Source organism: Oncorhynchus keta, unplaced genomic scaffold (assembly GCF_023373465.1).
Source record: "Oncorhynchus keta strain PuntledgeMale-10-30-2019 unplaced genomic scaffold, Oket_V2 Un_scaffold_9243_pilon_pilon, whole genome shotgun sequence".
NCBI classification, from domain to species: Eukaryota; Metazoa; Chordata; class Actinopteri; order Salmoniformes; family Salmonidae; genus Oncorhynchus; species Oncorhynchus keta.
The window spans coordinates 207,501-223,992 of record NW_026291013.1 but is presented as its reverse complement, the minus strand read 5'-3'; the positions used below and the strand labels follow the sequence as shown (position 1 = coordinate 223,992).

General features: G+C 47.7%; 1 protein-coding gene across 2 annotated transcripts in view; it reads left to right on the top strand.

Annotated features, from left to right (window-relative positions):
- The window catches only part of homer2 (homer scaffold protein 2), a 113,119-nt gene that overhangs the window by 87,977 nt on the left and 8,650 nt on the right, over window positions 1-16,492 (top strand). For both annotated transcript variants that reach the window (XM_052517656.1, XM_052517657.1), the window contains exons 4-6: window positions 6,783-6,922; window positions 10,360-10,516; window positions 13,241-13,351. In XM_052517656.1, coding sequence (XP_052373616.1) covers window positions 6,783-6,922; window positions 10,360-10,516; window positions 13,241-13,351 — 408 coding nt within the window. The remainder of the gene's footprint in view (window positions 1-6,782; window positions 6,923-10,359; window positions 10,517-13,240; window positions 13,352-16,492) is intronic.

The following is a 16,492-nucleotide window of genomic DNA, read 5'->3' as shown; positions in this document are numbered from 1 at the left end:
GTGGGCTAACGAGTAGCAGTAGTTCCAGTGTTTGGGGAAGGAATGGGAATGCGTGGGCTAACGAGTAGCAGTAGTTCCAGTGTTTGGGGAAGGAATGGGAATGCGTGGGCTAACGAGTAGCAGTAGTTCCAGTGTTTGGGGAAGGAATGGGAATGCGTGGGCTAACGAGTGGGAGCAGCAGTAGTTCCAGTGTTTGGGGAAGGAATGGGAATGCGTGGGCTAACGAGTAGCAGTAGTTCCAGTGTTTGGGGAAGGAATGGGAATGCGTGGGCTAACGAGTAGCAGTAGTTCCAGTGTTTGGGGAAGGAATGGGAATGCGTGGGCTAACGAGTAGCAGTAGTTCCAGTGTTTGGGGAAGGAATGGGAATGCGTGGGCTAACGAGTAGCAGTAGTTCCAGTGTTTGGGGAAGGAATGGGAATGCGTGGGCTAACGAGTAGCAGTAGTTCCAGTGTTTGGGGAAGGAATGGGAATGCGTGGGCTAACGAGTAGCAGTAGTTCCAGTGTTTGGGGAAGGAATGGGAATGCGTGGGCTAACGAGTAGCAGTAGTTCCAGTGTTTGGGGAAGGAATGGGAATGCGTGGGCTAACGAGTAGCAGTAGTTCCAGTGTTTGGGGAAGGAATGGGAATGCGTGGGCTAACGAGTAGCAGTAGTTCCAGTGTTTGGGGAAGGAATGGGAATGCGTGGGCTAACGAGTAGCAGTAGTTCCAGTGTTTGGGGAAGGAATGGGAATGCGTGGGCTAACGAGTAGCAGTAGTTCCAGTGTTTGGGGAAGGAATGGGAATGCGTGGGCTAACGAGCAGTAGTTCCAGTGTTTGGGGGGAGTTCCAGTCTAGTTCCAGTGGAAGGAATGGGAATGCGTGGGCTAACGAGTAGCAGTAGTTCCAGTGTTTGGGGAAGGAAGGAATGGGAATGCAGTAGGTGTTAAGGAATGGGAATGGTTGGCAGTAGTTTCCAGTGTTTGGGGAAGGAATGGGAATGCGTGGGCTAACGAGTAGCAGTAGTTCCAGTGTTTGGGGAAGGAATGGGAATGCGTGGGCTAACGAGTAGCAGTAGTTCCAGTGTTTGGGGAAGGAATGGGAATGCGTGGGCTAACGAGTAGCAGTAGTTCCAGTGTTTGGGGAAGGAATGGGAATGCGTGGGCTAACGAGTAGCAGTAGTTCCAGTGTTTGGGGAAGGAATGGGAATGCGTGGGCTAACGAGTAGCAGTAGTTCCAGTGTTTGGGGAAGGAATGGGAATGCGTGGGCTAACGAGTAGCAGTAGTTCCAGTGTTTGGGGAAGGAATGGAATGCGTGGGGTAACGAGTAGCAGTAGTTCCAGTGTTTGGGGAAGGAATGGGAATAGTGGGCTAACGAGACCAGAGTAGTTCCAGTGTTTGGGTAGGAATGGGAAGTGGTACTACTATACGAGTAGCAGTAGTTCCAGTGTGTGGGGAAGGAATGGGAATGCGTGGGCTAACGAGTAGCAGTAGTTCCAGTGTTTGGGGAAGGAATGGGAATGCGTGGGCTAACGAGTAGCAGTAGTTCCAGTGTTTGGGCTTTTCCATCACGGGTTATTTGGACAAATCACATCTATCACCTTTCTGAAGGGGCCATTCGGCCCGTCATTTGTTGAGAGACGGTGGAGCTCCTCGTTCCAGCATCTCTTAATCCCCTCAGATACGGAACCAGAAATGAATCCAGCAGCTGACCAATCACGTGAGACTTTAGTTCCGGGTTAACCGAGATGATTGTATTCATTAATATATTGCTGGTTTACCTGATAAAACCCAACACAGAGAGAGGAGAGGATGTCTGTGTCCTAAATAGCACCCTATTCCCTATATAGTGGCACTACTTTAGACCAGGGCCCTATTCCCTATATAGTGGTACTACTATAGACCAGAGCCCTATTCCCTATATAGTGGTACTACTATAGACCAGAGCCCTATTCCCTATATAGTGGTACTACTATAGATCAGAGCCCTATTCCCTATATAGTGAACTACTATAGACCAGAACCCTATTCCCTATATAGTGGTACTACTATAGACCAGAGCCCTATTCCCTATATAGTGGTACTACTATAGACCAGAGCCCTATTCCCTATATAGTGGTACTACTATAGACCAGAGCCCTATTCCCTATATAGTGCACTACTATAGTATTCCCTACTACTATAGACCAGAGCCCTATTCCCTATATAGTGGTACTACTATAGACCAGAGCCCTATTCCCTATATACTGGTATTCCCTATATAGTGGTACTACTAGACCAGAGCCCTATTCCCTATATAGTGGTACTACTATAGACCAGGGCCCTATTCCCTATATAGTGGTACTACTATAGACCAGAGCCCTATTCCCTATATAGTGGTACTACTATAGACCAGAGCCCCTATATAGTGCACTACTTTAGACCAGGGTCTATGGGGAATAGGGTGCCATTTGGGGCATGTCAATAGTAACAGAGAGTACTGAGCAGACCTGGCAGGCTAAGACTGGTTGGCTGGGTGAGAGGCTAGAAAAACACCTCTCAAACCACCCTCTGAATCCCCAATGGCACCCTATTCCCTATATAGTCCACTACTTTTGACCAGGGTCAATAGGGAATAGGGAGCCATTTGGGACACGGTGTTGTAACCGCCCAAATAACGGAAACACCAACATAAAGTGTCTTAAAATAGGGTGTTCATGGTGAAAGAAAACACTCAGGCAGCGCTCCAGCTCTCCAATTAGTAGTTCCACTATATAGGGAATAGGACTCTGGTCTATAGTAGTACCACTATATAGGGAATAGGGCTCTGGTCTATAGTAGTACCACTATATAGGGAATAGGGCCGTGGTCTATAGTAGTACCACTATATAGGGAATAGAATAGGTTACCTGGGGAATAGGACTCTGGTCTATAGTAGCCACTATAAGCTGGTCAGTACTAGACTAGCTGTTACTATAGGCATGGTGTCTACAGAATAGCTGGTCAGTAAACTACCATGGGATGTACTATAACTAGCTGTTACTATAACTACATGGTGTCTCAGAGCTGGTCAGTACTAACTAGCTGTTACTATAACTACATGGTGTCTCAGAGCTGGTCAGTACTAACTAGCTGTTACTATAACTACTATGGTGTCTCAGAGCTGGTCAGTACTAACTAGCTGTTACTATAACTACATGGTGTCTCAGAGCTGGTCAGTACTAACTAGCTGTTACTATAACTACATGGTGTCTCAGAGCTGGTCAGTACTAACTAGCTGTTACTATAACTACATGGTGTCTCAGAGCTGGTCAGTACTAACTAGCTGTTACTATAACTACATGGTGTCTCAGAGCTGGTCAGTACTAACTAGCTGTTACTATAACTATAACATGGTGTCTCAGAGCTGGTCAGTACTAACTAGCTGTTACTATAACTACATGGTGTCTCAGAGCTGGTCAGTACTAACTAGCTGTTACTATAACTACATGGTGTCTCAGAGCTGGTCAGTACTAACTAGCTGTTACTATAACTACATGGTGTCTCAGAGCTGGTCAGTACTAACTAGCTGTTACTATAACTACATGGTGTCTCAGAGCTGGTCAGTACTAACTAGCTGTTACTATAACTACATGGTGTCTCAGAGCTGGTCAGTACTAACTAGCTGTTACTATAACTACATGGTGTCTCAGAGCTGGTACTAACTAGCTGTTACTATAACTACATGGTGTCTCAGAGCTGGTCAGTACTAACTAGCTGTTACTATAACTACATGGTGTCTCAGAGCTGGTCAGTACTAACTAGCTGTTACTATAACTACATGGTGTCTCAGAGCTGGTCAGTACTAACTAGCTGTTACTATAACTACATGGTGTCTCAGAGCTGGTCAGTACTAACTAGCTGTTACTATAACTACATGGTGTCTCAGAGCTGGTCAGTACTAACTAGCTGTTACTATAACTACATGGTGTCTCAGAGCTGGTCAGTACTAACTAGCTGTTACTATAACTACATGGTGTCTCAGAGCTGGTCAGTACTAACTAGCTGTTACTATAACTACATGGTGTCTCAGAGCTGGTCAGTATAACTACATAGAGCTGGTCAGCTGTTACTATAACTACATGGTGTCTCAGAGCTGGTCAGTACTAACTAGCTGTTACTATAACTACATGGTGTCTCAGAGCTGGTCAGTACTAACTAGCTGTTACTATAACTACATGGTGTCTCAGAGCTGGTCAGTACTAACTAGCTGTTACTATAACTACATGGTGTCTCAGAGCTGGTCAGTACTAACTAGCTGTTACTATAACTACATGGTGTCTCAGAGCTGGTCAGTACTAACTAGCTGTTACTATAACTACATGGTGTCTCAGAGCTGGTCAGTACTAACTAGCTGTTACTATAACTACATGGTGTCTCAGAGCTGGTCAGTACTAACTAGCTGTTACTATAACTACATGGTGTCTCAGAGCTGGTCAGTACTAACTAGCTGTTACTATAACTACATGGTGTCTCAGAGCTGGTCAGTACTAACTAGCTGTTACTATAACTACATGGTGTCTCAGAGCTGGTCAGTACTAACTAGCTGTTACTATAACTACATGGTGTCTCAGAGCTGGTCAGTACTAACTAGCTGTTACTATAACTACATGGTGTCTCAGAGCTGGTCAGTACTAACTAGCTGTTACTATAACTACATGGTGTCTCAGAGCTGGTCAGTACTAACTAGCTGTTACTATAACTACATGGTGTCTCAGAGCTGGTCAGTACTAACTAGCTGTTACTATAACTACATGGTGTCTCAGAGCTGGTCAGTACTAACTAGCTGTTACTATAACTACATGGTGTCTCAGAGCTGGTCAGTACTAACTAGCTGTTACTATAACTACATGGTGTCTCAGAGCTGGTCAGTACTAACTAGCTGTTACTATAACTACATGGTGTCTCAGAGCTGGTCAGTACTAACTAGCTGTTACTATAACTACATGGTGTCTCAGAGCTGGTCAGTACTAACTAGCTGTTACTATCTGACTGTTACTATAACTACATGGTGTCTCAGAGCTGGTCAGTACTAACTAGCTGTTACTATAACTACATGGTGTCTCAGAGCTGGTCAGTACTAACTAGCTGTTACTATAACTACATGGTGTCTCAGAGCTGGTCAGTACTAACTAGCTGTTACTATAACTACATGGTGTCTCAGAGCTGGTCAGTACTAACTAGCTGTTACTATAACTACATGGTGTCTCAGAGCTGGTCAGTACTAACTAGCTGTTACTATAACTACATGGTGTCTCAGAGCTGGTCAGTACTAACTAGCTGTTACTATAACTACATGGTGTCTCAGAGCTGGTCAGTACTAACTAGCTGTTACTATAACTACATGGTGTCTCAGAGCTGGTCAGTACTAACTAGCTGTTACTATAACTACATGGTGTCTCAGAGCTGGTCAGTACTAACTAGCTGTTACTATAACTACATGGTGTCTCAGAGCTGGTCAGTACTAACTAGCTGTTACTATAACTACATGGTGTCTCAGAGCTGGTCAGTACTAACTAGCTGTTACTATAACTACATGGTGTCTCAGAGCTGGTCAGTACTAACTAGCTGTTACTATAACTACATGGTGTCTCAGAGCTGGTCAGTACTAACTAGCTGTTACTATAACTACATGGTGTCTCAGAGCTGGTCAGTACTAACTAGCTGTTACTATAACTACATGGTGTCTCAGAGCTGGTCAGTACTAACTAGCTGTTACTATAACTACATGGTGTCTCAGAGCTGGTCAGTACTAACTAGCTGTTACTATAACTACATGGTGTCTCAGAGCTGGTCAGTACTAACTAGCTGTTACTATAACTACATGGTGTCTCAGAGCTGGTCAGTACTAACTAGCTGTTACTATAACTACATGGTGTCTCAGAGCTGGTCAGTACTAACTAGCTGTTACTATAACTACATGGTGTCTCAGAGCTGGTCAGTACTAACTAGCTGTTACTATAACTACATGGTGTCTCAGAGCTGGTCAGTACTAACTAGCTGTTACTATAACTACATGGTGTCTCAGAGCTGGTCAGTACTAACTAGCTGTTACTATAACTACATGGTGTCTCAGAGCTGGTCAGTACTAACTAGCTGTTACTATAACTACATGGTGTCTCAGAGCTGGTCAGTACTAACTAGCTGTTACTATAACTACATGGTGTCTCAGAGCTGGTCAGTACTAACTAGCTGTTACTATAACTACATGGTGTCTCAGAGCTGGTCAGTACTAACTAGCTGTTACTATAACTACATGGTGTCTCAGAGCTGGTCAGTACTAACTAGCTGTTACTATAACTACATGGTGTCTCAGAGCTGGTCAGTACTAACTAGCTGTTACTATAACTACATGGTGTCTCAGAGCTGGTCAGTACTAACTAGCTGTTACTATAACTACATGGTGTCTCAGAGCTGGTCAGTACTAACTAGCTGTTACTATAACTACATGGTGTCTCAGAGCTGGTCAGTACTAACTAGCTGTTACTATAACTACATGGTGTCTCAGAGCTGGTCAGTACTAACTAGCTGTTACTATAACTACATGGTGTCTCAGAGCTGGTCAGTACTAACTAGCTGTTACTATAACTACATGGTGTCTCAGAGCTGGTCAGTACTAACTAGCTGTTACTATAACTACATGGTGTCTCAGAGCTGGTCAGTACTAACTAGCTGTTACTATCTGACTGTTTAACTACAGATGGCAGGAGTCTGGCTCAGCTCTATGAAGCAGAATCATCCTCTGGTATCTGACATGATAAATTGTCCTCGTCCTCCCCCTCATCCAGGAGTCGGGTCGTGAGACCCCCTCGTCCACCCAGGCCTCCAGCATCAACGGGACCGACGATGAGAAGATCTCCCACGGAGGGCCGGAGACCGCAGCGCTGATGAGCGAGAACGACAAACTCAAGACCACTGTGGAACAGAGGTAAAGAGGGAGGGGGAGAGGTAAGGAGGGAGGGGGAGAGGTAAGGAGGGAGGGGGAGAGGTAAGGAGGGAGGGGTAGGGGGAGAGGGAGAGGGAAGGAGGGAGGAGGGAGGGGTAGGGGGAGAGGGAGAGGTAAGGAGGGAGGGTGAGAGGTAAGGGGGGAGGGGAGGGGAGGGGTAGGGGGAGGGAGGGGTAGGGGGAGAGGGAGAGGTAAGGAGGGAGAGGTAAAGAGGGAGAGGTAAAGGGAGGGAGGAGGAGGGGAGAGGTAAGGAGGGAGGGGTAGGGGGAGAGGTAAGGAGGGAGATGGAAGGTATCAGCTGGCTGCAGAGAGATGGAAGGTATCAGCTGGCTGCAGAGAGATGGAAGGTATCAGCTGATGGAAGGTATCTGGCTGCAGAGAGATGGAAGGTATCAGCTGGCTGGAAGGTATCAGCTGGCAGAGAGATGGAAGGTATCAGCTGGCTGCAGAGAGATGGAAGGTATCAGCTGGCTGCAGAGAGATGGAAGGTATCAGCTGGCTGCAGAGAGATGGAAGGTATCAGCTGGCTGCAGAGAGATGGAAGGTATCAGCTGGCTGCAGAGAGATGGAAGGTATCAGCTGGCTGCAGAGAGATGGAAGGTATCAGCTGGCTGCAGAGAGATGGAAGGTATCAGCTGGCTGCAGAGATGGAAGGTATCAGCTGGCTGCAGAGAGATGGAAGGTATCAGCTGGCTGCAGAGATGATGGAAGATGTATCAGCTGGCTGCAGAGAGATGGAAGGTATCAGCAGAGAGATGGAAGAGAGAGAGATGGAAGGTATCAGCTGGAAGGTATCTGCAGAGAGATGGAAGGTATCAGCTGGCTGCAGAGAGATGGAAGGTATCAGCTGGCTGCAGAGAGATGGAAGGTATCAGTGGAAGGTATCAGCTGCTGCAGAGAGATGGAAGGTATCAGCTGCAGAGAGATGGAAGGTATCAGCTGGCTGCAGAGAGATGGAAGATCAGCTGGAGAGAGATGGAAGGTATCAGCTGGCTGCAGAGAGATGGAAGGTATCAGCTGGCTGCAGATGGAGATGGAGAGAGATGTATCAGCTGGCTGCTGCAGAGATGGAAGGTATCAGCTGGCTGCAGAGAGATGGAAGGTATCAGCTGGCTGCAGAGAGATGGAAGGTATCAGCTGGCTGCAGAGAGATGGAAGGTATCAGCTTGCTGCAGAGAGATGGAAGGTATCAGCTGGCTGCAGAGAGATGGAAGGTATCAGCTGGCTGCAGAGAGATGGAAGGTATCAGCTGGCTGCAGAGAGATGGAAGGTATCAGCTGGCTGCAGAGAGATGGAAGGTATCAGCTGGCTGCAGAGAGATGGAAGGTATCAGCTGGCTGCAGAGAGATGGAAGGTATCAGCTGGCTGCAGAGAGATGGAAGGTATCAGCTGGCTGCAGAGAGATGGAAGGTATCAGCTGGCTGCAGAGAGATGGAAGGTATCAGCGTAGAGAGATGGAAGGTATCAGCTGGCTGCAGAGAGATGGAGAGAGAGATGGAAGGTATCAGCTGGCTGCAGAGAGATGGAAGGTATCAGCTGGCTGCAGAGAGATGGAAGGTATCAGAGAGATGGAAGGTGCAGAGAGATGGAAGGTATCAGCTGGCTGCAGAGATGGAAGGTATCAGCTGGCTGCAGAGAGATGGAAGGTATCAGCTGGCTGCAGAGAGATGGCAGAGATGGAAGGTATCTGCAGAGAGATGGAAGGTATCAGCGTAGAGAGATGGAAGGTATCAGCTGGCTGCAGAGAGATGGAAGGTATCAGCTGGCTGCAGAGAGATGGAAGGTATCAGCTGGCTGCAGAGAGATGGAAGGTATCAGCTGGCTGCAGAGAGATGGAAGGTATCAGCTGGCTGCAGAGAGATGGAAGGTATCAGCTGGCTGCAGAGAGATGGAAGGTATCAGCTGGCTGCAGAGAGATGGAAGGTATCAGTGCAGAGAGATGGAAGGTATCAGCTGCTGCAGAGAGATGGAAGGTATCAGCTGGCTGCAGAGAGATGGAAGGTATCAGCTGGCTGCAGAGAGATGGAAGGTATCAGCTGGCTGCAGAGAGATGGAAGGTATCAGTGCAGAGAGATGGAAGGTATCAGTGCAGAGAGATGGAAGGTATCAGTGCAGAGAGATGGAAGGTATCAGTGCAGAGAGATGGAAGGTATCAGTGCAGAGAGATGGAAGGTATCAGTGCAGAGAGATGGAAGGTATCAGTGCTGGCTGCAGAGAGATGGAAGGTATCAGCTGGCTGCAGAGAGATGGAAGGTATCAGTCCATGGACTACAGTCTGCTGAGAGCAGCGAAGAAAGATTGTGTTCCGTAAACCAACTGCCAGGGAATGATCTGACACACCATGTTGTAGAATGTGGTGGTACTGGTTTGTCTGCATTCGTTAGTATGGAGCTCGATTTACCCCAACCAACCAGTCATGCACACTGAAAGAACCAGTCATGCACACTGACAGAACCAGTCATGAACACTGACAGAACCAGTCATGCACACTGAAAGAACCAGCCATGCACACTGAAAGAACCAGCCATGCACACTGAAAGAACCAGCCATGCACACTGAAAGAACCAGTCATGCACACTGACAGAACCAGTCATGCACACTGACAGAACCAGTCATGCACACTGAGAGAACCAGTCATGCACACTGAAAGAACCAGTCATGCACACTGAAATAACCAGTCATGCACACTGAAAGAACCAGTCATGCACACTGAAAGAACCAGTCATGCACACTGACAGAACCAGTCATGCACACTGACAGAACCAGTCATGCACACTGAAAGAACCAGTCATGCACACTGAAAGAACCAGTCATGCACACTGAAAGAACCAGTCATGCACACTGAAAGAACCAGTCATGCACACTGAAAAAACCAGCCATGCACACACTGAAAGAATCAGCCATGCACACTGAAAGAACCAGTCATGCACACTGAAAGAACCAGTCATGCACACTGAAAGAACCATGCGACTTCTTAATATGCATATTGGTAGGTTTTGACCCTAAATTACTTTGAAAACATTAATCTATCTCTCCTCCCACTCTCTCTCTCTCTCCATCTCTCTTCTCTTCTCCCTCCCTCTCTCTCCCTCTTCTCTTCTCTCTCTCTCTTCTCTTCTCTCTCTCCTCTCTTCTCCCTCTCTTCTCTCTCTCTCCTCCCTCTCTCTCTTCTCCCTCTCTCTCCTCCCTCTCTCTCTTCTCTTTCTCTCTCTCTCTCTCTCCCTCTCTCTTCTCTTTCTCTCTCTCTCCCTCTCTTCTTTTTCTCTCTCGCTCCCTCTCTCTTCATCTCCCTCTCTCTCTCTCTCTCCCTCTCTCTCTTCTCTCTCTCTCTCTCTCTCTCTCTCTCTCTCTCTCTCTCTCTCTCTCTCTCTCTCTCTCTCTCTCTTCTCCCTCTTCTCTTTCTCTCTCTCTCCCCCCAGTAACACCAATGCTAAGAAGTTGGAGACAGAGCTCCAGACTCTACGGGACAGTAATGCTCGGCTGGTAGACGCGCTAACGGAGTCCTCCGCTAATGTAGAGATCTGGAAGAAACAACTCAACACCTGCAAGGAGGAGAGCGACACACTGAGGGAAAAGGTACTATAGAGGAGCCTACGTAGAGCTGTCTATATAGAGGAGCCTACGTAGAGCTGTCTATATAGAGGAGCCTACGTAGAGCTGTCTATATAGACACTATAGAGGACCCTACGTAGAGCTGTCTATATAGAGGAGCCTACGTAGAGCTGTCTATATAGAGGAGCCTACGTAGAGCTGTCTATATAGAGGAGCCTACGTAGAGCTGTCTACATAGAGGAGCCTACGTAGAGCTGTCTATATAGAGGAGCCTACGTAGAGCTGTCTACATAGACACTATAGAGGAGCCTACGTAGAGCTGTCTATATAGAGGAGCCTACGTAGAGCTGTCTACATAGAGGACCCTACGTAGAGCTGTCTATATAGACACTATAGAGGACCCTACGTAGAGCTGTCTATATAGAGGACCCTACGTAGAGCTGTCTATATAGAGGACCCTACATAGAGCTGTCTATATAGAGGACCCTACGTAGAGCTGTCTATATAGAGGACCCTACGTAGAGCTATCTATATAGACACTATAGAGGACCCTACGTAGAGCTGTCTATATAGAGGACCCTACGTAGAGCTGTCTATATAGAGGACCCTACGTAGAGCTATCTATATAGACGCTATAGAGGACCCTACGTAGAGCTGTCTATATAGAGGACCCTACGTAGAGCTGTCTATATAGAGGACCCTACGTAGAGCTGTCTATATAGAGGACCCTACGTAGAGCTGTCTATATAGACACTATAGAGGAGCCTACGTAGAGCTGTCTGTATAGACACTATAGAGGACCCTACGTAGAGACACTATAGAGGACCCTACGTAGAGACACTATAGAGGACCCTACGTAGAGCTGTCTATATAGACACTATAGAGGACCCTACGTAGAGACACTATAGAGGACCCTACGTAGAGACACTATAGAGGACCCTACGTAGAGCTGTCTATATAGACACTATAGAGGAGCCTATGTAGAGACACTATAGAGGACCCTACGTAGAGACACTATAGAGGACCCTACGTAGAGACACTATAGAGGAGCCTCCATAGAGCTGTCTATATAGAAGACCCTACGTAGAGCTGTCTATATAGAGGACCCTACGTAGAGCTATCTATATAGACACTATAGAGGACCCTACGTAGAGACACTATAGAGGAGCCTACGTAGAGCTGTCTATATAGAGGACCCTACGTAGAGCTGTCTATATAGACACTATAGAGGAGCCTACGTAGAGCTGTCTAAATGGACACTATAGAGGACCCTACGTAGAGCTGTCTACATAGACAATATAGAGGACCCTACGTAGAGCTGTCTATATAGACACTATAGAGGACCCTACGTAGAGCTGTCTATATAGAGGACCCTACGTAGAGCTGTCTATATAGACACTATAGAGGACCCTATGTAGAGATGTCTACATAGACACTATAGAGGACCCTACGTAGAGCTGTCTATATAGAGGACCCTACATAGAGCTGTCTATATAGACACTATATAGGACCCTACGTAGAGCTGTCTATATAGACACTATAGAGGACCCTATGTAGAGACACTATAGAGGACCCTACGTAGAGCTATCTACATAGACACTATAGAGGACCCTACGTAGAGACACTATAGAGGACCCTACATAGAGCTGTCTATATAGAGCTATCTACATAGACACTATAGAGGACCCTACGTAGAGCTATCTACATGGACCCTACGTAGAGCTATCTATATAGACACTATAGAGGACCCTGCGTAGAGCTGTCTATATAGACACTATAGAGGACCCTACATAGAGCTATCTACATGGAGACACTATAGAGGACCCTACATAGAGCTATCTATATAGACACTATAGAGGTCCCTACTTAGAGCTATCTATATAGACACTATAGAGGACCCTACGTAGAGCTATCTATATAGACACTATAGAGGACTCTACGTAGAGCTATCTATATAGAGACACTATAGAGGAATCTGCATAGAGCCATCTGCATAGATACTATAGAGGACCCTACGTAGAGCTATCTACGTAGACACTATAGAGGACCCTACATAGAGCTGTCTATATAGACACTATAGAGGACCCTACATATAGCTATCTACATAGACACACTATAGAGGACCCTACATAGAGCTATCTATATAGCTGTCTAGAGACAAATTGTAGGGGTTGAGAACCATAAGCCTCCCAGGTTTTTTATTGAAGTCAATGTAGCCAGAGGAGGACGGAAGCTAGCTGTCCTCCGGCTACACCATGGTGCTACTCTACAGAGTGCTGTTGAGACTACTGTAGACCTTCATTTCCAAATGGTGTGTTTTAATCAGTTATTTGGTGACCTGAATATATTTACTATAGTTCTATCTAAAAAGGATCACGTTTTGTAATGTTTTACTCAATTTATTTGTATGAAATTCACTGAGTAGGATGAGGAGCCTCCACTGATATACACATCAATCCAGAACATGATCGTGCTGATATCAGGGGAGGGTTCTAAGAGTTCCTAACAAGGGTCTCTCCTCCTGCTCCTCTCTCCTCCTGCTCCTCTCTCCTCCTCCTCCTTTTCTCTCCACCACTTGCTCCTCTCTCTCCTGCTGCTCCTCTCTCTCCTGCTCCTCTCTCTCCTCCTCCTCTTCTCTCCACCACTTGCTCCTCTCTCTCCTCCTGCTCCTCTCTCTTCTTGCTCCTCTCTCTCCTCCTCCTCCGCTCTCCTCCTGCTCTATATCTCCTGCTCCTCTCTCTCCTGTAGATAGCAGAGTTGGAGTCTCAGTGTGAAAAGGCCAACGTGGAGAAGGAGAGGAACTCTAAGCTCACTGTACGAGTTCAGGAGCTGGAGACGGAGCTGCAGGACAAGGAACAGGTGGACACACACACACACACACACACAGGATCACTTATGCGCTCTCACACACACAGAACTCCTACAGACACACACACAGTCTCATATGACTAGCCTGTAGTTTTGCTGACAGACTATATGCAAATATAACCCCATTATCCCTAAGGGACATGTTATCTCTCTCTCTCTCCCCCTCTGCCTGTCTCTCTCCCCCTCTGCCTGTCTCTCTCCCCCTCTACCTGTCTCTCTACCCCTCTACCTGTCTCTCTACCCCTCTACCTGTCTCTCTCCCCCTCTACCTGTCTCTCTACCCCTCTACCTGTCTCTCTCCCCCTCTACCTGTCTCTCTCCCCCTCTACCCGTCTCTCTCCCCCTCTACCTGTCTCTCTCCCCCTCTACCTGTCTCTCTCCCCCTCTACCTCTCTTTCTCTCTTTCCCCCTCTACCTCTCTTTCTCTCTTTCCCCCTCTACCCGTCTCTTTCCCCCTCTCCCTCTCTCCACCTCTCTCTCTCCCCCTCTCTCTATCTCCCCCCCTCTCTCTCTCACCCCCTCTACCTGTCTCTCTCCTCCTCTACCTGTCTCTCTCCCCCTCTACCTGTCTCTCCCCCTCTAGCTGTCTCTCCCCCTCTAGCTGTCTCTTTCCCCCTCTACCTGTCTCTCTCCCCCTCTACATCTCTCTCCCCCTCTACCTGTCTCTCTCCCCCTCTACATCTCTCTCCCCCTCTAGCTGTCTCTCTCCCCCTCTAGCTGTCTCTTTCCCCCTCTACCTGTCTCTTTCCCCCTCTACCTGTCTCTCTCCCCCTCTACCTGTCTCTCTCCCCCTCTACATCTCTCTCCCCCTCTCTCCACCCCTCCTCTCTACCTTTCTCTGTCCCTAAGAAGGGGATTATTATCCAATAGAAGGTGGATATTGTTGTGGGACCTTTGATGTCAGAACAATTATCTGCTGAAGTATTACTCTCTCTCTTCCTCCACTCTCTCTCTTCCTCCACTCTCTCTCTCTCCGCTCTCTCTCTCTCCGCTCTCTCTCTTCCTCTGCCCTCGATCCCTCAGCTCTCACTCTCTCTCTTCCTCCACTCTCTCTCTCTTCCTCCACTCTCTCTCTCTTCCTCCGCCCTCGATCCCTCAGCTCTCTCTCTCTTCCTCCACTCTCTCTCTTCCTCCGCCCTCACTCTCTTCCTCCACTCTCTCTCTTCCTCTGCCCTCGATCCCTCAGCTCTCTCTCTCTTCCTCCGCTCTCTCTCTCTTCCTCCACTCTCTCTCTCTTCCTCCACTCTCTCTCTCTTCCTCCACTCTCTCTCTCTTCCTCCACTCTCTCTCTTCCTCCACTCTCTCTCTCTGTCTCTCTCCTCTGCTCTCACTCTCTCTCTTCCTCCGCCCTCGATCCCTCAGCTCTCTCTTTCTCTTCCTCCGCCCTCGATCCCTCAGCTCTCTCTCTCTCCGCTCTCTCTCTTCCTCCACTCTCTCTCTTCCTCCACTCTCTCTCTTCCTCCACTCTCTCTCTTCCTCTGCCCTCGATCCCTCAGCTCTCTCTCTCTTCCTCTGCCCTCGATCCCTCAGCTCTCTCTCTCTCTCTTCCTCTGCCCTCGATCCCTCAGCTCTCTCTCTCTCTCTCCGCTCTCTCTCTCTCTCTCTCCGCTCTCTCTCTTCCTCCACTCTCTCTCTCTCTCTGTCTCTCTCCTCTGCTCTCTCTTCCTCTGCTCTCTCTCTCTCTCTGTCTCTCTCTCCTCTCTCTCTCTCTCTCTCTCTCTTCCTCCTCTCTCTCTCTCTCTCTCTCTCTCTTCCTCCTCTCTCTCTCTCTCTCTCTCTTCCTCCGCTCTCTCTCTCTCTCTCTCTCTTCCTCCGCTCTCTCTCTCTCTCTCTCTCTCTCTCTCTCTTCCTCCGCTCTGTCTGTCTGTCTGTCTGTCTGTCTGTCTGTCTGTCTGTCTGTCTGTCTGTCTGTCTGTCTGTCTGTCTGTCTGTCTGTCTGTCTGTCTGTCTGTCTGTCTGTCTGTCTGTCTGTCTGTCTGTCTGTCTGTCTGTAATGTCACATCAATACCAAGTATCCATCAATTTATTGCTGACTTCCGTGTTTTTATAGGTCTTCTATCTTCTTGTTGAAGAACACTCAGAGAAAAGGGGAAAAATGTGTATTATTCCTAATATTTCCTGCGTATAGAAAATGTCTCTGGTAGTGTCAGCTCTGACTCTATACCAGGAACCCCAGGCACTGGGTCTGACTCTATACCAGGAACCCCAGGCACTGGGTCTGACTCTATACCCGGAACCCCAGGCACTGGGTCTGACTCTATACCAGGAACCCCAGGCACTGGGTCTGACTCTATACCAGGAACCCCAGGCACTGGGTCTGACTCTATACTAGGAACCCCAGGCACTGGGTCTGACTCTATACCAGGAACCCCAGGCACTGGGTCTGACTCTATACCAGGAACCCCAGGCACTGGGTCTGACTCTATACCAGGAACCCCAGGCACTGGGTCTGACTCTATACCAGGAACCCCAGGCACTGGGTCTGACTCTATACCCGGTGTTGTATCAGACCATGTTAATAATGTTACTGTAGTCATTCTACATGACACCAGGAACCCCAGGCACTGGGTCTGACTCTATACCCGGTGTTGTATCAGACCATGTTAATAATGTTACTGTAGTCATTCTACATGACACCAGGAACCCCAGGCACTGGGTCTGACTCTATACCCGGTGTTATTACAGACCATGTTAATAATGTTACTGTAGTCATTCTACATGACACCAGGAACCCCAGGCACTGGGTCTACCAGTAACATCGTCACTTCTGACCAGCTGCCAAGCAACTGCGGCCCCAAGATGGCTGGTTTCTACGCACCCTGACAGTCATTCCAGTTCGTCCCAATGAGGCTTTGAGCCGGCATGGCCGCGGTGATGGATCAATACTGATTCTGCCTGCAGACACATTTCATTAGCTGGAACCATGTTTCCATCCACAGTTATGCCAGTAAAGAGTCATACTGTATTTAAAACGCTGTGAAGGAAATAGGACATTTGGGGAACGATTGTATAAATGCAGACAAATCATTTGTTCATTGGATCTTTTAGGTGGGATCTTTCTGTGTCTATAAAATGAATGGAGGTGGAAACGCCTTTATATAATAACCATCATAATAACCATCATAATAATAA